This window comes from Corvus moneduloides, chromosome 13 (genome assembly GCF_009650955.1).
Source record: "Corvus moneduloides isolate bCorMon1 chromosome 13, bCorMon1.pri, whole genome shotgun sequence".
Taxonomy (NCBI): domain Eukaryota; kingdom Metazoa; phylum Chordata; class Aves; order Passeriformes; family Corvidae; genus Corvus; species Corvus moneduloides.
In genome coordinates this window covers 5,318,772-5,341,232 of record NC_045488.1, presented here as the reverse complement: position 1 = coordinate 5,341,232, position 22,461 = coordinate 5,318,772, and the positions used below count along the sequence as shown (strand labels likewise).

General features: G+C 48.2%; 2 protein-coding genes across 3 annotated transcripts in view; one reads left to right on the top strand and one right to left on the bottom strand.

Moving 5' to 3' along the window:
• Positions 1-13,186, top strand: part of ABHD2 (abhydrolase domain containing 2, acylglycerol lipase) — a 38,940-nt gene extending 25,754 nt beyond the window's left edge. For both annotated transcript variants that reach the window (XM_032122427.1, XM_032122429.1), the window contains exons 7-11: positions 2,754-2,846; positions 4,530-4,643; positions 5,861-5,930; positions 6,663-6,747; positions 7,652-13,186. In XM_032122427.1, the coding sequence (XP_031978318.1) occupies positions 2,754-2,846; positions 4,530-4,643; positions 5,861-5,930; positions 6,663-6,747; positions 7,652-7,848 (559 nt within the window). In that variant the 3' untranslated portion in view covers positions 7,849-13,186. The remainder of the gene's footprint in view (positions 1-2,753; positions 2,847-4,529; positions 4,644-5,860; positions 5,931-6,662; positions 6,748-7,651) is intronic.
• Positions 13,187-15,228: 2,042 nt separating this feature from the next.
• Positions 15,229-22,431, bottom strand: RLBP1 (retinaldehyde binding protein 1). The gene is made up of 9 exons (XM_032122430.1): positions 22,271-22,431; positions 20,313-20,494; positions 19,437-19,480; positions 19,061-19,189; positions 18,588-18,789; positions 17,362-17,540; positions 16,584-16,742; positions 15,805-15,915; positions 15,229-15,694 (listed from the first exon to the last, which is right to left on the bottom strand). The coding sequence occupies exons 3-9, from the start codon at positions 19,446-19,448 to the stop codon at positions 15,536-15,538; spliced, it is 951 nt and encodes a 316-aa protein (XP_031978321.1). The 5' UTR covers positions 19,449-19,480; positions 20,313-20,494; positions 22,271-22,431; the 3' UTR covers positions 15,229-15,535.
• Positions 22,432-22,461: the final 30 nt, after the last annotated feature.

Genomic DNA, 22,461 nt, shown 5'->3' with positions numbered 1-22,461 from the left:
AAAACTGGACTTGACTAATGTACTTTAACCTTTCTGGGTATGCACAGCTAATGGAGATTCAAATGCTGTAACTGGCTAAGCTGCTCTTTTCAGTTTTTACTGTCTGTACATGCTGACAATTACTAAGGTGTAGCTGACTGTGCAGTAATTTACCTGCAGTTTTGAGCCATGAGACTATTTACAAGGCAAAAGGGACTGTTGAGACTCAGGTATTTGGGTCAAGATCCTTTGGGCTGATATAAATGGTGAAACTGTGGCAGGTCTGTGAGGGGCTTGCTGTGGAATTTGGCCTCACAGCCTGGTCAAGGTAGCTGGAACTCTTGATGCTGATGATGCTCTGCCTGTGCAGGGACCAGCTTGTTATTCAGCAGTCTGAAGACACCTTTTATGAATCAGGTTCTTACAGGTAAAAGCAGAAAGCTTTTCCAGAAGCATTAAGATGTGAGTAAAAGCTTGATGTGCATGTAATATTCCAGCTATCTAATCCCTTTTGAGGTCAGATGTGACTACTGCTAAAAAAGTGTATAATCTGCTGCTAGTTCACACCCTTAAAATCTGAACAGATGTACAGGAACAGCTGTTCTGTTTTGTTTCAAGTAAAATGTTCTTAGCTGTCCTGGGGTTCTGGCATAGAGCATCCTTTTGAAGCCAGCTCCTTAATTGCAACCATCAGACAGGGTTTGCAGGGATAATATCTGGCTGAGGTCCACTTGGTTCATCTTCTACAATTATGCAATATTGTGTTCCTGATCTCCAAAATGATGTTGTGAGTAATGCTGTTATGCTTGCATGGCAAAGACAACCTGATGAACAATTCTTCACTTGGATATTTGTGTGGAAAAACAACTGGCTGGGTTTTTTTTTTCTTTTCCCTGAGTTTAATGCACCCCATCGTGTGGGTTGTGTGGATTATTGAGCTCTTGCCTCCACCTGCTGGGTAAACATCTCCTAGCAAACCTCCTGCCACAGAGCATCTGCTCTGTATTACTGGACAGCCAGCAGGAAGGCTTTTCAGGTCCTGTCTCCCTTCCTAATATCTACATCTGCTGTAAGTGCTAATTAGCTGAAGAGCTAGGAGAAAACATCTACCAAGCAAAAGACAGGAGGAGGGAGGGCCTTGTGCCCTGGATATAAAATTGGGAGGGAGGAGGTGCAAAGCCACTGCCTTCCCAGGTTTGCTCTGGTAGGTTAAAATAGCTGGCTTCAGCCTTCAGGGCTACATGGAAGTGGATTACCCTGGTAGACAAGACCAGTTAGTTTACAATTCCTTTTTTTTTATATTAGCTTGTCCAGCATTTATTCCCCAAATAACTTTCATAAATGAAGGAAAAAGGTTTTAGTGAGCAAGGTGAACTGAGGATCTGCCTTTCCAGAGCAGCAGCAATACCAGGATCTGCCAGAAGAATGAGACTCTTAGTTTAATGAATTAACACAGAGTCTAGGGAATGTGTTCCCTGAGGCTAAACAGGGACAGGTCTCCTCATTCCTTAATCTCTGCCTGCATAGGCTTGATTCTGCTTCTTGATCTTGTGGAATGCATCTTCACCATAGCTACAGGCTGTGGGGAGAGACCTCAGCTCTGAAACCTGGGCAGCCCTCAAAATACTGGAAGCTGCATGTGGTATTGGTTTTTTTTTATGCTTGCAGCTCTTCATATTAGGAGTACTGCTGTACACCACAGGAACTGCAGGGCAGCATAGCAGCTTTAACTTCAGACATCTTGTGATAACTTAATAGGTTTGCTTGGAAAACCTTTTGTGAAGAAAGAAATGTGCCTTTTCCTATCTTCCTTTTTTCCCCTGCCCTGGTATAAATGTGGTAGGTATAGCCTGGCTAGATAAAAAGATAATGGATTTTTTTTTTTTTCAAACCATACTCCAGCATGGCTAATTACAAGAAAACAGCTTGCTCTTGCCTGGTAGGGGACTTGCAGGATATAGCTTGGAAGGTCATGTTAAATCTACAGTAGTTCTCATGGTATGTTAATGTTTAAGTGGTAGGAGAGCCTACCGCTTTCAGCAGTAGCTGAAACTGCTCCCAGCATTCTTCAGTCTCAGTAAATGATAGTATGTTCCCTCAGTAACAGCAAACCCTGCTAGGAGTAAAGCTCTAACTTGCCCATGACCCTGCATAGCAAAGGAGTGCTGGTATCTGGCAGAGCTCACACAACTCTGGGTGGCTTAAATTCTGTTTTAACAACAGATAAGCTGTGAAGTGCTCTGCTGCTTTGAGAATAGGTAAAGGCTTCGACTCAGATGCCACTGCAGCTGCATCTAGTATTTATTCCTACAGTTCCTGCCAATGAAGTGAAACAATAATAATATCTGTACATATTGGAAACATCTGCACAAATTATTTCCTCTGCAGAGCTATATTACACAATAGGCAGCACTGTTGAGCAACAGGTTTTAGCCCTTTCCTTGAAAGTCCTATTATGTAAATTACATTCAACTTCTGCAAAGGGATACTAAAATCCTCTTGTCAGTGTTGTGGATCTTGATTGATGGCTCTTAAATGCTCTGATCAAAACCACTAATTGCATTGTGCAAGATGAGACTGCAGATCTGTTTTCTGATACTAACAAACTTCATCAAAGTGGAAGTCATTTCCTGGAAAAGGTTAAGCTGTGGCAAGGAAGGCCTGGAGGTTTGTTTACACAGCCCCCAGGCTGCCATAAGATGTTAACAGTGTATTAATCTGATCTTTCAAGAGCTCCACTAACAGCTTTGTTTGTTCTGCCCTGTTTTTTCTAGGGCCCAGGAAACCTTCATGCAGTGGGATCATTGTAGAAGATTTTATAACTTCCTCATGGCAGACAACATGAAGAAGATCATCCTTTCTCACAGGTACTGCAGTACATCACTTACACTGACAGTATTGATTGGGTCAATTGCTGTATTGGATTTGTCTGCCTGGTCCTTTAAAATAGGACTCCTGAGAGGTTATGCACAAGTTCGTTGGTGGGTCTTTAGATGAACCAACAGAGAAGGTGAGCTTATGTCAATCTCATTATACTGTAAAATAGACAAATAAGCTTTGGTCATCTTGTTAGAAGAAAGACTTGGTTGTCTTTTTGTATTCTGGGGAAACTTGCTTAATGAATAAACAAGACATGCACAGGAAAACATTGCAATTAGACTTCAAAGTGGAGTATTCTGCATCTGTTTCACTTCTAGCCAAAGAATTCCCTATTGAAGGAGCCTCTTGTTCTGCCACCTACCTGAGGTAGGACTAACCTTCAAGATCTGCTGTATGGAGTTGCTGCTTATCAAACAAGCAAATAGTCAAACCTGTAGCTCTGGCTTCTAGCTGTTCCTCTAGAAAGAGCATGTAGCCAGCAAAACACTCAACATTGCTGTTCCTGGAGTGCAGGTGTACTGTAGGATCCCTCTGCTGCTGTTGCTGTTCTGTGGCTCTTGCATAACAAATAAATTTGTGTGCTAAACAGGTGACGTGCTCAATGTTGGTGCTTTCCCCACCAAAAGGTCTCTGGGTGGTACTTTCTAGGCAAGGAAGTACCTCATCTATGTGTATTGGAATTTGCCTGACTGAAGGGAAAGGAAGGGAATATCTAAGACCTATTTCACTGAAGGAGCATGTGTCACTTCAGAACTTCAGGTTCTTTGTTTACACTCCTTTGCAGTATAAAGCACTTGGAGGAGGAGGGTAGCCAATGTAGGATGATCCACATAATTCATTCCAGGTTTACAAATATTTAGACAACTTGACCAAATTTGACATTTGAAGTTAGGTAAGATCCCATTAAAAGGTACTTAAATTCTTAACCCAGAAGAAGCCAGTGCTGGCTTGAAGGCCAAGTGTGTTAAGTAAACTTTTTCCATAATCACTTGTGCTCTAACTCCCTCAAATCAAACCTAGCCTCCCTCCTGCTCTGCCCTGCAGCTTGCCTCTCAAAGGGAATAAAAATCCCTTTCCAACTTGTGGCTTTTGTTCTGTTTCTTAGGGCAGAAGTTTGTTCTGGTAAAGAAACGCATCCTCCCCTGAGGGCAATAATTAATATGACAAGTGTCCATAGTAAATAGCTTTCTTCTAGGGTAATACCCTGAGTCACTTCTGTGTGTGAGGTAGCCTAAAGTCTGTGCTGGGGGGCTTTAGAACCAGATGGTGAAGGAGATGCTGTGCCCAGGATTGTTGGTGCTCTCACCCAAACCACCCACAGGTTTGGTCTGAAGCCAAAGAAGCCTCCCTCCTAACATGTAGCCTCTATTCCAATTACCCTTAGTGCTCTCTGTTCTGGGAAGTTTCTTTTAAGAGGGCCCCCCATGCAGTTTCTCAGTGTATAAGGGAAAGCATTTTTTCCTACGAGGAGGCTGCTAGGGTTTGTTATGTCTTGCTGCAAAGGTAAGTGGACAAATAAGCTGTTCTTGCTCCCAAGACAGCCTCATGTTTATGTAGCCCACTTCTAATCTTATCTTGTCAGATTTGGTAAACTCAGTTGTCCTTGAACAGGTCATGGTTTTGCTGCCCTTATGTTATTTGGATGTAATTCTTGATGCTACTCTTTCCAGGCAAGTTCTTTTTGGAGATAACAACATGAAGAAGCCACAAAGCCTGTCAGATGCTGATCTGGGCAAGCTCTATACAGCAACATCACTTATGCAGATCGATGATAACGTTATGAGGTATGAAGGGCAATTCTCTGCTCCTGTATAGCACTCCAAGTACCCTCTCTTCCCAGTGTTGCTCTTGCAAGCCCCTTGCTGAGCCTGTTGGAATCTGCTGAAATACAGTGAACACAACTTCAAATTCTTGCTTGCCTCCACATTAAAGAAAACTTAGCAGAGAAAAAAAAAAACCAACAAAAAACAACTTACTATTTACAGTCACAGCTTCTTGAAAATCATCCAGGAGGCATTTATTTCTTGGTAACACCTGAACCTGCAGCCTTCACTAAGGTAGGAAGAGGCCAGCTCTGCTGCCAAGGTCTAGCAACAAAAAAGAGGAATGTGGAAAGCAGCTCAGAACTGCTCATGGATTTCCTTAGCTCTGTTTGAAAACATCTTCTCCCTGTAAAACACTGCTGCTTTCTCAATACACAGTAGGGCTGACTGAGATAATGCAACCTTTATTTGTCATACTAACACCTAATTAAGTGCTCTGCTTTAATAAGCAGTAGCCTGTTACTGCCTGTGCCTTTGACATCAACATAACACTTGAAGTGGCAGTGTTCATACCATGGCATGTTCTGTATCAGGCATTGACCCCTTTCCAAAATAAAACTGTAAACTGTTAGCTAAAAAGCTGTGACACTTTTGGCAAGCTAGGAGTATTGTTGGCTGCTTATAAAAAAGCCATTCCTAGGGAAATCTCCCTACTTGTCCCCCATCCCTGAGGCCTTTCTAGCTTGGACTAACAGCTATGTTGTCCCTTTTATTAAAAAAAAAGTCACTTGAATATAGGCTTAGTGAATTCTTGGTTTGGGATGGTGTGAAGGGATTTGGCAAAGAAGTGGAACCACAGTGAATTCTGGGGAACTTGTCCAGTAAGTTTGAGGTTTATAAGCTGTGCTGGGTTTGTATTTGAAGAGACTTTTAGGGAAAGATGAACAAGGTCCTAACTTTATTTCGTCCATGTGTACAATTAAACAAAGTGGGGTATTTTAAAAGAAACCCTGAAGGCTGCTGGTCTTCAGTTCGTATGTTTGACTTGCCCATGCTCTCAGAATATTTGAGAAGGCACAGAAAGCATCAAGGCATGTACTGCCGAAGGGTTTTGCAAAGATGCTGGATATTTAAAAGTTGTCTATGGAAGTTGAGGCATCACTCCTGTTTCTGCATGTGTGTCCTCACTTGAGAGTAATAGTGACAGGTGATTTTAATGACAGTCTGCTCTATTTCAGGAAATTCCATGGCTACAGCTCCCTGAAGGAGTACTACGAAGAGGAAAGTTGCCTGCAGTACTTGCACAGGGTAAGCTCTTGCAGCGGACTGCTCTTGCACTGGAGAGAAAATACTTGGTTTCTGTTGTTACCTGCAGATGTCTTAGCTGGGATTTTCAGAAATAATCAGGCACAGTATATTGGAGTGGGATTTCAGTTCTTGCTTCCTCTAACACTGGGGCTAAATGCTCTGGGCTCTTAAGAGCTTATAGCTCTGGCAAGTGGTTGCACCCAAGAGATGGAGATAAAACCACACATTCAGCTGAATGGTCTGAGTGTATGAGGATAAAGTGGGAAATGGGTGGTGGCGTGCAGCCTGCACCTTCAAGGAAGAAAGGCTGACTGGGTGCTGTGGAAGAGACTTAAATGCTTGAGCAAAGTTTTGCCAAAGTGGAATTGAAATCAATTCCTCCTTTTTCCACTGACCCAGAGAATGGAGATGTTCCAGGGGAGTTTCCTGGACTTTAACCAAGGTGTCCATAACAAAGCTGGCACTAGCTGCCTGATGTGCAAAGCAATGTGGAGCGAAAAAAGGGTGAAGCTGTTTCAATTCTAAGAACAGGGACTCAGTGTGTTTGCTCTGGTGCATCCCTGCCTCCTTCTTGCAATTGGGTTGGGTGGAAAAATAAATTAATATTAATCTCTAATAAGAGATCTTAATTCAATTAAGCTAAGACACTTTTACAGTTGGTAGATTGACATTCAAATACCAACCCCTTTTTGTTTTGGTTTTTTCCCTTTTATGTCACGTTTCCTGATGCAGATCTATGTTCCTCTTCTGTTGGTTAATGCTGCTGATGACCCTCTTGTCCATGAGAGTCTTCTATCAATTCCAAGAGCTCTTTCAGGTATGCTGAAGCAGTAGCTACACCTTCTTATGTGTTTTGTGTACATTTGTGTGCCTACAGCTTGCTTATCACATCACAATTCCTGATTTCAAAGCAGCTTGACTTGCCTCCTTACATCTGTAATGCTGCAGGAGGTATGCTAAGCCTCTTTAAGTCACCAGTTGCTAAAACTAACAAGGCTAACCCTGAGCAGGAAGAACTTGAGTCCCTTCAGGCACCTGTTGCTGCTCTGGCTTGTTTTGATAGCCAGCAGGTTACATTCTTGGATGAAAAAAGGTTTCCTCACATCTTCATTGCTCACTGGGATTTAAAAGAAGATGGGTGGTGGTGACAGTCTGTATGAAGCACAGATAAACACTCCCCTTTGCTGACGAAATGGGGACAGTGCATGCATGGCTGTGTCACTTGGCACTGAACTGGGATCTCTCCCTTGAAAGGAGTTGAGCTGTCTGTCTTCGAACAAGGAAAAAGGTAAATTATCCTTAGAAGCTCAGAAGAGGGAGCTGCTGCTGCTTCATCACACAAATAGTGGGTGCACAGGGAGGGAAGCAGGGTTCATTCTTTTCCTGGTCAGAGGCTATGAGCAGAGAGTTTATCCACAGCTGCTTTCAGACAGAAGCAAGCACAGGGGATTTTTCACTGTCCATGCAACAAGATGGCTGATACACTGTCAGAGCTTAGTGCAGCTTGACACGATGCAAACAGTCCTGGTTCCAGTGGATGTGAGTTAAAGGTGTTCATTTGTTAAAGAATGACTATTCTTACAGCAATACAGGTATTGCTGTAAGGGCCCAGCCAGCAGCAACTCTTGGGCAGTCTTCTTGTCCTGGCAATTCAAGATGGTTTCATTCTCAGCTTGAAGATGTTAACCTTCTGGAACTTTCTGCCTGTTTTTCTTTTACAGAGAAAAGAGAGAATGTCATGCATGTGCTGCCCCTTCATGGAGGCCACCTGGGATTTTTTGAGGGGTCAGTGCTATTCCCAGAACCTCTTACCTGGATGGATAAGCTCGTGGTACAGTATGCCAATGCCATCTGCCAGTGGGAGAAGACAAAGCCTCACTGCTCAGACACAGAGCAGGCTGTGTCTGGCCAGGAGTAATCGACCCAAAGACTCTGGATCACTTCAGTATATCTTCCCTCTTTGGGAACATCTTGTTCCCTCACCTGCTGCTTCAGGTTTCCATTCTCCTTGATATCCTCTGGCTGGTGTTTGATCACCATGTTTTTTTCCAAAATGGGGTTAAAGCAGAGGTTAACATCTGGTCAGAGCCTCTTTGGATATCCAGTCATGTGGATTTGTAATTTACTGCTCTGCTTGAAGAATTGGGTTTTGCTGACTGTAGCTTGTTACAGGGCTACTGAGCTAAAACTGCTTGCTTTAATATAGCAGAAGTTTCACATGTCAAAGTCTCTTTACCTGCTGGTCAAAAACTTGATCTGCAGCATTTGTTTAGGTGTAGATGATGAGATAACTGTGGCTCTGTTCTCTGTCTGGGTGCTGGAAAATCCCTGTACCAAGCCACAAGCCAGTGAGTGGTTCAGTCTGTAAGCCACTACAGTGTGGCTTGGAAAAACAGATGCGTGACTGCAAGTGTAGTGTCAGCTTTGCACCATCTCAAGGGAAGCCTTTTAGTACCTAGGAATGCACTTGCACAAGTGAATCACTTTAAAAATATTCAACTTTTCCATGCTTGAGCTGTCTGTGGATTGGGGTGGCTTTATGCTGGGTCTCCAAGTAGAGAAAAGCTGCAGCCTGGTAATGCCAGTTAATGTTTCTATGTAAACATGTTCTCACTCCCAGGACCTGATCAGTCACCTTCTTCTCATCTTTGCCTCTTTTTAAATACTGTTATCTTTTCAGTACTGGATTCTTTGTTTGACCTGGGGCTTTTTAAAGCTGGCTCTGGCTTCCAAGTGGTAACCCATGATTAAGAATCTGCAGGATTTTTCTGTGAGCTCAATCTGTTTGAAAGAATACTTCATGAAGAGCTATTGTGCTCTCTTAGGGATTAGTTGGTGGGGGGTAGGGTGTACCTATTTAGATTTACTCCCCTTATGTCAGGGTAAATAATACCAAAATTCTTCCCATTAGCTTTCAGAGCATCAAGTGGGTTTGAGACATGTGACTTTACTCACAGTTGATGTGGAACTGGATGTCTGCAGCCCTGTGTAACTGAAATGACATCTTTGCATGGCTGACTACTTCCAGATCTGTGTAATGCTGAAGGATTGCTGGCTCCAGTAAGACACTGGGCTCTTTCTCACTAGAATTTCTTTTCCACACCCAGACATCCCCTTCTAGTTTTAATGTGAAAAGTGAAGTGTGAAAGCTGTTTGCAGGAAAGCTGGCTACTCACCTGTGCTTTTCCCTCAAGTGGCAGTTTTGGTCTGTGCCAAGATGGTTATTAAAGGAAAGTTGTCCCATGACAATCTGGAGACTGAAACTTGTAGAAAAATCTTTTTTTTTTTTTTTTCTTTACTGTTTGTTCTGTCAATATTGTAGTGTCATTAATTCATCCTTAGGATTTCTTTATCACAGTGTCAGTGAAGTTCTTTTCCTGTCATACTTCCCTCATCAGCACTTTATTGCTTCAGCCTTGGTCTGTGTTCCAGGCACTTTAATTTATAGCTTAAGGGTGAAACAAGCTGCAAGACTTCAGTCTGGTAACAACAAACCAGGGGAACAAGCCTTCTGGACTGCTCTGTCCCTGAACTTCAGTAGGTTGAGTAGGGGGGGTTTCATTTTAATAAAGCAATAATTAACTTTTGTAGCAAAGGTGCATTGCCGTATCAGGAAATTTCTTTCATTTGCCTTAGGCCAAACACCTTGGCCTGTGATCCACAATGATGTGGATATCTGCACATTCTCCTAGTTAGTAAATCTGGGCTTCTTTTTTTCTTCAAAGAGAAGATGAAAACTAAGTAAAGCTACAGCAAGATTTGGCTGTGCTTGTGGCTGTTCCTTAAGAACTATTTTAGGGCTTCAGTTAGCAAGGATATTCTTAGCTGATGGGTATCTTGTCTCTGTGTTGTTATCCTCTTATTCATCCTGCATCACTAAAGTGTATCATAAAAGACATTTCAGGTTTTTTGCTTAAGTAGTGTTCATGTAATATTCATTGGATATGACTTAAATATCTTCTCACTTCAGCAGAAGTGGAGTGTAAACAACACTTGTACACATCAAATAGATACAGTATAAATTTAGGTGTCTAAGTCTCCCAAAATGAGGTGAGCAACTGGGCAGTTCTCAAAGCAGCAGGAGCTGTAGCTTTGTCCAATCAAATAGAGATTTTTCTTTACACTTGGAGAGCCTTTCTGAGGAATATTCCTTCCTGCCCCACAACCCAAGCCTTCATACTTCAGAAGTGCCAATGCTGTGGACTTTCTGAAACTCTCAGCTACAGAAGTAACACGAGTCTGTCTTGCTCCTTTGTCCTGTTTTTGCACTTGAATCTAAAACTGTTCAAATCACTTGTGACTTGACTGATTCTGGCTTCTTTGGGGAAGGACAACTTTTGTTGTGGCTTTTTTTGTGCAAGGTTTCTGGAGCTCGAGGTTCAGTTTATTAAGCCTGTAGGTGGAAGCAGTGTTAAAAAAAACCAAAACTGTTCTCTCCATCTCAACATATTTGATGCTTCTTTCAAAGCAAGGCTTGTCAGACTTGCAGCAAGCACATAAAGAGGTCTTGGGGAACTAGGAGAGGAGAGAATTAAGCTGCAGTTCATGTTATCTAAAAACCTTACAATGATGTGTTAAATCTTGCTACTGACAATGACTGGTAATTGATACCTAGTGACACATGGGACTTTGTCCAGTCCTAATCTGAAATACTCTTATCTCCCAAAATAAGGCAGTACTAGTCTTGTGATGTGGGCAGGTGGTCTTTATTTGCCCAGCCAACCCAATCTTAAATGTAATCTGAATTTTTCAGTCTTAGAGGGGAAATCTTTCGTCTCTTGTCGAGACACATGAGGCTGCTGAAGTGTGTGCTTGGAGATCACTGCAGTGTGGTCTAATAGAGCCATTCAAGATTACAGCATGGTGAATCTGACATGTGCTCTGCTTAGTTTCAAACTGGGATTAGAAAAATCATCAGGAGAGCTCTTCCACAGGTAGTCTCATCTTTCCCCATCCCTGAATGTAAGTAGCACTTGAACATAAATCCCAAGGACCCTCTCAATCAGACAGCAAGATGCAGAACTATTACTCTTTGATGGTTAGGCTGGTCCAACCATCACCTTTGCCGTTTTTCTGGAGATATCTGAAGATGGTAAATAAGCAGCTCAGACTTGCTCTGACTGAACACAAGGAACTTCACCTTCCACTACAAGAGCTCTGCCAGCATTTTTAATTGTCCCTTTGTTAGCTTTTAAATCAAGGTGTTTTCAGATGGGTCTGGCAGTGTTGTAGTTGCACTGTAAAGGCAAACACTTGAACTTCCCTGCAATCTTTTTCCTCAGTGTTTTTCTGCAGTTCCTAATTATGAAGATATGGGTTACAAAGACAGGGCATTAAGTAAAAATGTTGGGAGCTATTAACTCCAGTACTGAATTTAGCCAAGCTACCTGTGTGTCATCTGTCCTGGGTCTGTCACAAGTTCCTAGACCACAGCCCTTTGACACGTGGTGCCTTGCCCTTTTCCTCCTCCTCCCTTGACATCAGCATATCTAGAGACTTCAGTAACAGCTCTGTCAGAGCTTTTGAGACTTTGCTTTTTGGTAAATTGATTTTTCAGACACTCTGAGACACACCAGTGATGAACACTGTACAACTGAGTGCTGGCTTAAAGGACCTTTGTGGGCAGCCTACAACTGGCTACAGTCTATTTCAAGGCTTAAAATAACAATGTATATAAGCAGTGGATCATTTTCAGCTCTCTGCTCCTCTAGCAGTAGGAATTGAGTCATAGAAGCAGGGTTTGCTTTGCCTAATGTGTGACTTGTTATCCTGCAATCCCAAAGTTTTGTGTCTATTAGCACTCCAGCAGCATAGCTGGAGGTAGATTGCTCAAGTGGGTACATCTCAAAGGAAAGAGCAGAGTACCATTTTCAGGACTTAATTGCCAGTTTAGTCACCTGGATTGCTTCCAAGTTTTTCTGGAAATACTATGCTTGTCTGGAGCTTATTGAAATTCTTCAACCTTTTTTTGTGAGACCAGAGAAGGCCTGAGCCTTGTGCTGCCTGTAGAAGTCATTTGTTGTAAAGAGCATCTTGTTTCTGGCTTGAGGCACACTCCATGTGTCCGTATTCCTCATGTGGGTCCGTTCATTTGGGAAGGTGCTGGAGCCACAGTGACTCAAAGCAGTGTTTCCTTCATGGCTTCTAGGTGGAAAGCAAACAGCCCTTCCTTGGTGTGAGGACTTCATGATTCTTCTCCAAGCTTAGAATGCCTCAGAGCAGCACCAGCCTGAGGGAGGGTCCCCTGTTACTGTCCCCCCTTCTCACTGGGAGTGGGAGTGACACTGGCCTGGACTTCCTCAGCTGTTAGGGGAGCTTAGGCACAAGTGCTATCAGTGAGTCAAAGGGGTTGCCAGCTTTCTGTGCTTTGGTGGAAGAGTTTCTGGGGTCATCCTGAACATCTGTACGAGGTGGCAGAAAAGCCCCTTTGCTTTGGTCCGACTGACAAGCTTCCAGTGTAATCAGAGTTCTTGCATGACCAGAGAGGAGGTACAGAACTTTCTTCTAGGATCTCCACTATAGTTCTACTGCGATGTTGAACCTTCTCACGGTTCCTGTCAACTGGAATGTCTTTAAAATAAAAAAAAAAAAAAAGCCAAATAAAACTCATTTGTATTTGATATATAACTAAATCCTACTGCTTAGCCCAAGTGACCAACCTTCCAAAGGGGGCATATCTTCTTACTGTGTTACATGATAGCCTGACTGTAATTCCCAGTGACAGATCTCTAGATGTTCTTCTTGAGAAAGCATAACCTCTTTCTCTGGAAGTTCCAAGCCAAAAAGGTGTGTGAAGAGCTTGGGAAGAGGAGAGCTGTGCCCTTGTTTTTCTCATGCAGCTGTGTTAGAACAGGCAGAGTGACTTCCAGTGTTCTTGGTGAGCAGTTGACTATGAAAATATTTTCAATTTGGCAAAATTATGTTCTGTAACTATCTCAAAATGCTGCCCTGAAGAAGCTTGTATACTGAGACACCCTCCCTGCTGCCATGTTCTGAGTCAGATTCTCTGGAGCTGAGAGCTGCAGGGGAGATGATTTGCAACTAGCAATGCAATTTTTCTATATCTGCTGATGTTTACCTTTAAAATGATATATAAATATATATAAAACTGTCTTTGATTTTTTTTCTTTAATTTTTGTTCTTGTGTGGTGTAAAATGGAAGTCATTGCAAAACAAAATGTAATTTTGTTATCTTTGATTCAGTGGGGTTTCTTTATTTAAAAATAAAGGACTTATTGAAGTCAGTGCTACAGCTAGTGCCTGTGTGTGAAGTTCCATGTGTTGGCAGAGGCTCTCAGTCTTCCCTGAGGCCCAGCTTGGGGAGCTGGCTGGGGGGGAAAGTGATACAAGCACTTGTGGTGCTCAAGCCTTTCCTAGTTGCTTTTTGTCTTCTGGCCAAGGAAAGGTTTTTGATGCCACCCTGGTGAAGAATGGGCATAGCATCAACTTAAAAAAGCACATGCCTGCCCTGAAACTACTGAAAGAGAGTTATTTTTGCCAGTGGAATAGAACATCTGTTATTTTTCCTTATGTGAGAACAAGTGGATTTCCTAATCTTTCAGTTGCTGGCAGAAGAAACACAAACCAGCATCTCTGGCCAGGACAAGGGACATCTTCGAGCCCAGGGCATACAAAAGCACTACTCACCTGCCCCTAGCAACTCACCAATGGGGGGTTTATTATCTACAGCCTGAGAGAGAGGAGTTGTGGAGGGTAACTGGGCCTGGTGCCCTGCTTGGGCAGCTGGACTGGGCTGGGTCAGAGACCCATCACTGCTCTTCCCCTGTCATGGGCAGTGCTCTGTGAGAGATGCTAGGCTTCATTTCTAATTTATTGGCCATTGTGAATCAGCTGTTAGATCCACTTCCAAACTCCTTCCTGCCTTGGTCAGTCTCTCAGCTGCCAGTTCTGCTGTGCTGTTCTCTGTCTCTCCATCAAAACAAGCTCCCAGCTGACAATTTGTCACAGGAGTGGTGAGCAGCCATGGGCACCTCCCAAGAGCTGTGACTGTCCCAGTCCAAATCCCAGAGGCAGCAATGTGATACTCCTGTCTGTGTGGATGGGGTTTTTTCCCCTTTTTCTGTTTCCTAAGCTGCAGTTGCTCTGTCTCCCAGGCAAGCTGTGCTGTTGTGTTTGCACTGGCCTGATGGTTGCAGGGCTGTCACACATGGTTTCCTTGGGATGGTTCCAGGTGCAGTAAAGAGCCAAAGGAAGTGGAGAGGTGCCTGTTCCTCTGTCTCTGGACTCTTGCACAAGGTTGGCACAGCCTCAGGCTTTGGGACTTGCCATGCATGGACTCGCCAAGCTGCTGAGGCTGGAGCAAACAGATCTAACCCCAGACAGGCCCCATCCTCCCTGCGGCTTCAGAGCCGATGTCCTGTTTGGTTTGAGCCTCAGCCAGTGCCCTGATGAATGTGGCTCTTGTCATCACCCTCCACCTCAGCCAGCTTTGGGTGGGGGGCTGATCTGGCTGATGAAAGGGGCCCGTGTGGAGCTGGGAGGGGGACAGGACACACTGTGGGACCAGGCTCAGGGAGAAGGTAACCTGGGCAGAGAACTTGCTCCTCTCTGAGCCCTGCTGCTGGCCAAGGCAGGAGATGATCTGGGAATGGGTGTCCGATCGGCTTCTTGGAGGAGATGCGTGGTTCATGAACTGGAACAGACTGCCTTGCCTGGGACAGCTACTTCTGCCTCCCTCCTCCCCACCCACGTCCTGCTGATTCCACATTAGCAAGGTGTAATTAGTGTCAGTAATTAGCTTGTTTGCTGCGCAGGTACCCTCCTCTACCCTCCATGGTGACTTTTGGTGGGGCTTCCCCGATTGAGCTCCCTTACACCGTGCAGTGCTAGGAGAAAACAACTGTTGAGGCCTTTGAAGGATTTAGGAGGGTACATTCTGCTTGCCTTTCAGTTGTTTTGTGATTGAAATCCATCTCCTAGTCTCAGTGGCTACTGCAGTTTCTGTTTTACTCCCTGCCTGCCTGAGCAGGAATTAGGCAGAGACAGCTCCACCTGGGCCCCTGGTTGGGTTTTTGTTTTCATCTGTTTTCTCTTCCCTGGTTAGAGCAGATAACTAAGAACTGGGGGTCCTTGCTCAGGCAAGGGTGGGGCTTGATCAGGAATGCAGGGAGGATGGAGATGGGCAGTTCCTTGGCCCCTGTGCCAAAGTGTAGTCAATGATGAGGGGACAGGGGTCTCCTAGCAAACTCTGGCACTCCTGGCCTCCTTAGAACCAGCAACGCAGCCAGTGCCCAAAAACCTGTGCCCCTGTGCCTTACCACGAGGGACGACAGAGCTCTGCTGATAAACACTTTATTTCTCCCTTCCCAGAGCAGACACTCTCCTGTCCTCCCCTCGCAGCTCCAGGAAATGCTGTGGGAGAGGGCCGGTGGCCTCCTTTCTCCACCGGCTCCGGAGGGAAGGATGCTGTGCCTGGGAGGGACAGCCACTGCCTGGAGTGGGGACGGGAGGGACAGGCGTGGAGCAGCGCGCCCAGAGCGCCTCAGCACGAGCAGTCACTCAACCAATGCTACGGGAGGGAGGTGGCTGGGGTTAGAGGGCCACCTCTGGTGCTGTGGTACAGGGGAGGGCAGCAGGCTCCCGCTTTAGAGAGCCGTATCCTCGGACTCGATGCGGGGCCCAAAGAGCTTCTCTGCGATTGCTTTGCCGTCGTACTTGGGCAGCTTGCCACCAAAGTCTGCCGGCAAGATGTCAGCGTCGATCTCCTGGTAGAAGGATTCCAGCTCCTCACCGTGCACAAAGACCTGGAGGGAGATGGGAGTGACCCTCAGCACAGGACCAGGGCAGTTCTTCCCAACAGCTCTGTTTCACCCAAGGACATGCCTTTGTCTGCAGATCCCTTTCCCACACTCACCCTCTCCAGCAGTTTGCTCTTCAGGAACGGTTTGACCACGTTGTAGGTGGTGGTGAAGTACCAAGGCTGGTGGATGAAGTGGACAGCCTTGAACCGTGCTGGGAAGGAGTCCTAGGATCCCAAACCCAGACACAGATGGTTACAGATGGTGCTGTCCCCCCAGATCTGAGCAGGCAGCAATGGACACCCCAGCACTGCCACGGCTTTCCTTGCCCCATCTCTATTTGATGGCCCCTTTCTGTCCTGACCCAGAGGATCAACCATCCCAGCCTCAGGAGCACTAGGGAGCTGAAGAACCTCCCAGATAGTTCACTGCTCGCACTCCAGAGAAGGACCACATCTCTACTGTCCTGGGAAGAGCAGAGTGTCTTTGGCCTCTGGTCCAGCCTCTGGTCCAGCCTCTGGTCCAAGGGCAGAAATCCTGGAGTGCCTGTGAGTCTCCATCCAACCTGGACCGGGCTGGGCTGAGAGGCTCACGAGGAAAGACCTCCAGGCCATGCCCTAGGATGCTGCAAGGAGTGGTAGTACTGCTTCTGGTCAGGCATTTGAGATGGCAGGGAGATGAGGTGGGAAAAATGGGATCCATTTTACAGGATTAAGCCAGTTAGCTGGCGAGGCAGGGAGAGGATGATGGGGAACAGCCTCTCTGTGACGCTTTCTCATTGTTCCAGTGTGGTGGCAATCCCAAACCCTGCTGGCCTTGCCACCTCCCTTCTCTGAGCTCCCTGCTCCCCCGGGGCCCCCTCTGCCACTGCTGGGTGCAGACTTTGCCACCTCACCTGCAGCATGTCCACCATCTTCTTGAGCTCGGAGGGTTTGATGCCTGATGCCTGCTGCATGGTGAAGCCCTTGAAGTTCTCAATGATGCAGAACCCATTGATCTGGGTCTCTTCATTTTCCAGCAGCTTCTCCAAGATAATACAATAGGCACGAAGGATCTAATGGAGAGGAGAGACAGCAGGGTCTTGTATGAGGTCTCACCTCCCATAGGCCCTAGGGGGTACCAGGAAGAGTCCTTTGGAGTATTGTCCAGGCTTGACTCCAGTCTGCTTGTCACAGCCAGCCCCTGGATTTCAGAGCAGGGAGGGGGGATGCTGAACCACCACCACATTCCCTTTTCAACTCGTGAGCATCAGATCTGCATCAGTGATACGCTGAGACCAGATTCAGAGCTGAGCAGAAAACGGAGCTGGGAGAAGCTGTGAGTTACATGCCTGGAGACCTCTTTGCCAAGAGGCCCTTTCCATGCCCTATGCCTCAGTGTCCTCCTCTGCCCTTGATTTAATGGTGTGGTGCCTTTCTTCAGCCCATGTTACATCAGCTGGGGGACACACACCCCGAATTTGGCCTGCACCTTGCACCGCATCCTTTGGGGTGGACCATGCTCTCCCAGGCTCCCTCAAAGGACAAATTCAAAGGGCTACAGATTTGCTTCCACCTGTATGACTGCACAGATCCACGTGTGTGTGTAAGGATGCTGTGCTCAGACATGCCGAGCGGGATGAGCCCAAAAGCAGGACCACTCTGCTCTGGGAGCAGCATCTGAGTTGGGCTCACCTCATCGAAGGTGATCTCCTCGTAATCCCAGTTCTCAATGTTGAAGAGCATCACCACCCGTCCGTACTTGTCCCTGCTGGCCAGGATGCCGGGGTAGCCGGCCTCGATGGTGCTGCGCACGGCCTCGGGGCTCAGGTTGTCGAAGAGCTCGGGGTACTGCTGGCGGAAGTTCACGTAGCCTGGAGAGAGGCAGAAATGGGGAAAACAGTGGCTGCTTGCCCAGCCTCGGGAAGCTGGGATGGGCTGGTGATGGTGAGATGTCAGCGCTGAGCCCCAGAGCTGTGGAAAGCTCTGCCTGTGGCCCACATGGGTCAGCTCTCCTCCAGCAAAGGAGGAAGAAGCAGCTCAGCAACACACCAGCCCCAGCATGCTTGGTGTTATCCCATCCCTTGCCAGGAGATTCCCACACCTGCTTTCTCTCCAACACCTCAACAAGTAGATAAAGTCATTTTCCCCCACATTTCCCTTCTTCCCTTCCTCCCTGTTTGGGTGACAACCCCCATCTCCCCTCCCTTGGCACCCTGCAGGCACAAAATAAGGAATTTCATCCTGGGAAAATGCAGGCAAGCAAAAGAGCTCGTCTGGGAGCCAGCACTGGTAATTACAACTCATTATCCCCTAAGCTGAGACAAAGAGCAGAGCTGGAGCCAGGCAGGTTCCAGACAGCAGCCACCCTCTAGGCTGCCCTTCTGCTCCCCCTCCATCCCTATGGGTCACTCTCAGTGTGGGGAGAGCTGTCCCCAGACCCAGAGGTGCCCCAGGGGTGCAGAGCCCCCCAGGCACCGTGCACAGAAGCATCGGGAGGGTGCAGAACTGGCTCCTTTACAGGGGTACAGAGAAGGGAGTGTAGGGCATGTACAGGGGTCTCAAGGGGATGCAGCCCCAGCCAGCTGGGTTTGCTGCACAAATGAAACAGCCTGCCACCACCAAATGTGAGGGTTTTTTCCATTTTGTTTGGGTAAATTTGCAAGGAATGGGACTGTCCTGGTGTTGCAGGATGCCTGGTGTCACCCTCATTTATTTCCTTCCCCATCCCAACTCTTTCCAAGCCCCTCCACCCTGGCTTTTTCTATTTATCCCCTCTCTTCATCCCCTTCCCATGTCAGGGTCCTGCTCTGCCAGCAGAGCCCAGTCTGGGCTAGGAGGCACCAGCACAGGACTGGGAGCTGCTGGGGGATGTGTACCCCCGTCCTCAGCCAGCATCACAGCCCAGGACCCCTCCCCACCTTTCAGCAGATCATAGGCCCTGTGGACATCGAACTTGCGGGCACGAATGAAGCGGAGCAAGAAGGAGTCATCCTTCTCCTGCACCTTCTCGGCCACCTTCTGGCAAACATCCTCGCCGCCCGCCCGCTCCTGTACCAGCTCCCGCAGCGCCTTCACTGCCACCTCCCTCTGCTCCTCCGTCTCATTCAGCTCATCCTTTGCCTGGGGGGAGCAGAGAGGGGACCCAGTGATGCCATGCACATCTTCAAAAACACCCCGGGGGTCGTGTAGGCACCCAAAAAACTGGGGGAGGACAGTAAAGCTCCCTATGCTTCCCAGCATAGGGAGGGCAGGGTCACTCAGGTCCCCAGCTTGGAGACATTTTGGTAAGTGCATCCCCCCCAAGGCAAGAGCCAATCGAGGGTCTCCTGTGGCCCCTGAGGAGCAGGAACCTCGGCCTGCACCTGCCCCCCATTCCCCAGAGCCACCTCACCTTCTGCAGGGTGTGTGGGGGGATCTTCTCACACCTCCCGAAGACGGGGCCGTGGTCCTTGGTGGTGAGGCGCTCCAGCTTGGAGCGCAGGGCCTGCTCCTCCTCTGACACGATCCGGAATGTGCCCGTCTGGGGGGGGGAGGAGAGGATGTGGGGGCTTCCCAGACAGCCCCCCAGCTCCCAGCCCCACTTCAAGTCTCCTTGGGAGATACAGGGAAGGGGAGAGGCTCCACACATGCACCCAAGGGGGTGCGGTGGGATAGGGAGGGACTGTGTGCTGCCTGGACTAAGGTGCACCCTGTGCAGCCCATCCCAGCACTGCAAGGAGGGGATGCTCAGAGCCCAGAGGATGGGGCAGCGTGGGGACAGTACTCACAACCGCAGACATGTTGTCCTCTGTCCTCCGTCAGCAGCAGGACACTGGCAGAGGGAAGGAGGAATCAGCATGGATCCAAATAGTCTCCACGGCCCCCCTATGCCCCATTCCCTGCCCATCTTGCTCAGGTGGGGGCAGAAGTGAATGTCCAGAGGACATCCCCAACCAATCCTCAGCTCCATCACCTACTGCCTGCATGTCTGCCTGCCTGAGGAAGCTGAGCAGCCTGGAAAAACACCAGGGATGTTTGCAAAAGCAGCTTAAAAATCTGTGTATTTATCATCTGATGCCTTCTTACATTTTTCTTACTCTGCCTTTCCTCTTTGGGCTGGGGGCATCTCAGCCTGTGCTCACCCAGCAGTGTTCTGTCTCAGACCACCTTCACATGGGCACAGGTGAGCATCCAGTTTTGGCCAGGCAGCCAGATCATCCTTTTATTTCTACTACCAAAATAAATAATATTCCCAAAATAAATAATTATTTCCAAAGTGTTTCCCAAACTCTCATGTCTCACTGCTCCACCAACTGCAAGGCTGGACCATCAGCCTCTCAGCATCCTTCCAACACGGTCTGGGTGAAACACCTTGTTCCCATCCATGAGGAGGAGGAGGAGGAGGGCTGCCTTCATCCTGCCTCCAGCATCTACCCCTCCCTGCCTGGCTGTAGCACCAGCTCTGGGCTCAGGCTGTGTGAAGGATGCTTGGCTTCAGCTCAACCATTTCCCAGGGTCATCCTCTTCACCTCCTGGGGAAGATAGGCGTCCCCTTGTTCCAGGCACTAAAACCAATTCAAGCTCCAGAGGTGCCAGGTTGAGCAAGGGCTGGATGATGGTCTTCAACGCATTTCTTTGAGTTGGAAAAAGTCCTGGATACTCACCAGGAAGAGGAAAAGCTGAGCTGTCCGTAGGTCAGTGCACGGAGCCGAGGTGGATGCAGGGATGGCGAGGCCGGAGTGGAGCAGCAAAGGAGCTGGGCGAAAGCTTTGTAGAGTCACCGGGTTGGGATTAGACCGTCACAAGGCATCAACTCACTGCAGCTTTGTAATTAAGTCAGCACAGCCTAGGCAAGAAACCCCATTAAAACATTACAAAAGGCAGCTGAGGAGAGGGAAGGAGGGAGCTGGGGCTCCACCACCAGCTGGAGCGTGCGTGGAGAGGCGGGCTGGATGCCGGACCCGATTAACAAAGTATAAAAGCTCCTTGTTGCGTAACTCGCTCATTAGCACGGGGCAGGGGCAGAGGCAGGTGGTGGGCAGCCTGCCATCCTGGCCTGCTCCCCGGGGTGAGCAGGACAGGTCTCTTCCCCAGCTTCTGGCCCAAAAACCCTGGCAAGGTCCTGCTGTGAATTTGGCCGTGTGGTCCAGCTGCAGGGATGGGTCTGTGGCAGAGGATGGTCCTGGGGCTCTCCAACTCCTCCCCTACGAGGCCTCCCAAACCAGCATCCATATGAGGCCCCTTTCAGCTTTTAAAATAGAAAAAGAGATACGGGCAAAATTCCTACAATACCCTCAAGTGACAATTACCTGCTCGGAGCTCTGGAAACTGGAAACCATTCCACCACCACGGTGATGCCACAGACCCATAAGTGAGGCAAACCCCTGAATGTGGCAGAAACCAAGCTGAGTCCACATGTGGGTGCTGCAGGATGGCAAAACGGGTTTTCTGGGACGTCCCAGCATGCTGAAGCTACATAGAGCAGGAGAGCCCTTGCAGCCTCAATTCTTTGGGTCAAGGGTTGTGGGAGATGGGTGAGGATATGGTGAGGATGGAGCTGTGCTCAAGCCCAAGAGAGGAGCTTGGCCAAGCTCTTACCACAATGGGGATTTTGGGGAGGTGGTAGGGTCGGGCTAAGCACCAGAGCAGGGCTGAAGGATCTTACACAAGGCATCTTTTGTAATGCCCTCTGGGATTTACGGATTTGGTTTCCACACAGGGCTGTCCTGCAAGCAGAGCTGAGATCCCAGTGTGAGGGAGGGAGGAAGGCACGAGACTCCAGAGGAAAGGAGGGGGTGCTGCTGAGGGAAAACCTGGACCTGTACCAAAACCCTGACCAATGCCGCTGTGGCCAGAGGCACTGTGCGCTGCTCTTCAGAGGAGACCCCCAACCCTCCCGTCCCCATTCCCCGCTGCAAGGCTCAGCTCCCTCCTACAGCTCGTTGGACCTTTGTCTGCAGCTCAGCGCAAGACAGTGCATAACAGGGGGACATCATCAGCATGGGGTTTTCCCAAATAGACCCAATAATGCTCTGTTGGGGTGGCAGAGAGAACCTGTGATCCCCGGGCCACCTGGGCATCCTGGCCAGCATGGTCATCACAGTTGAAATAGTTTTGCAGACACATGTACAAGCCCTGGCATCACAGAGCAAGTGTTTTGTCCTGGCTGAACGGGTCTCAAGGAAAGAGGTGGCAGCCCCAAGGGGGACCCCACCCTGATGTATTGCGACAGAGCCCTAAGCGCATCTCTCTTCCAGGTCTGGCTATCCCCCTCCTCCCATGTGAAACCCGCTCCCCTCGCTCAGCAGCATCAACTCCCGCTCCACGTGAGCACGGGGCTTTCGAAAGCTCCCACGCTGTGCTGGCACCTGATCCTTTGGCCAAATCCTGCTGCTTAAAGACGGGCTACACCTCCTGGTACGCTCCAGGCCAGCCCTCGTGTCCCCCGGAATTAAGGGGGTTTACTCGAATGTATCCGAAGCCCACGTGGGTGGCACTCGCTGCTGATGCGGGGTGGCCCTGAATGGGCACTTTGTGCCAAATGCCCCGGTACCCCCGGCTGCCCATCCCACGTGCCTGCACCCCACTCCATTAACTTCTTCACTGCGCAGTGCCCACGCACCGGAACAGGCTGCCCAGAGAGGCCGTGGAGTCTCCCTCACTGGCGATATTCCAGAACCATCTGGCCGCAGTCCTGTGCCAGCCATGTGCTCTAGGCCGACCCTGCTTGAGCAGGGAGGTCGGACCAGATGACCCGCTGCGGTGCCTTCCCTCCGGACCCACGCTGGGATTCTGTGACTCGGTGACACTGCC

Coding starts and splice junctions, on each gene's coding strand:
- RLBP1 (XM_032122430.1), bottom strand. Junction 18,790..19,060: donor CCCCACACACCCTGCAGAAG/GTGAGGTGGCTC, acceptor TGCTCCCCCCAG/GCAAAGGATGAGCTGAATGA. Junction 15,916..16,583: donor AGATGGTGGACATGCTGCAG/GTGAGGTGGCAA, acceptor TTGGGATCCTAG/GACTCCTTCCCAGCACGGTT.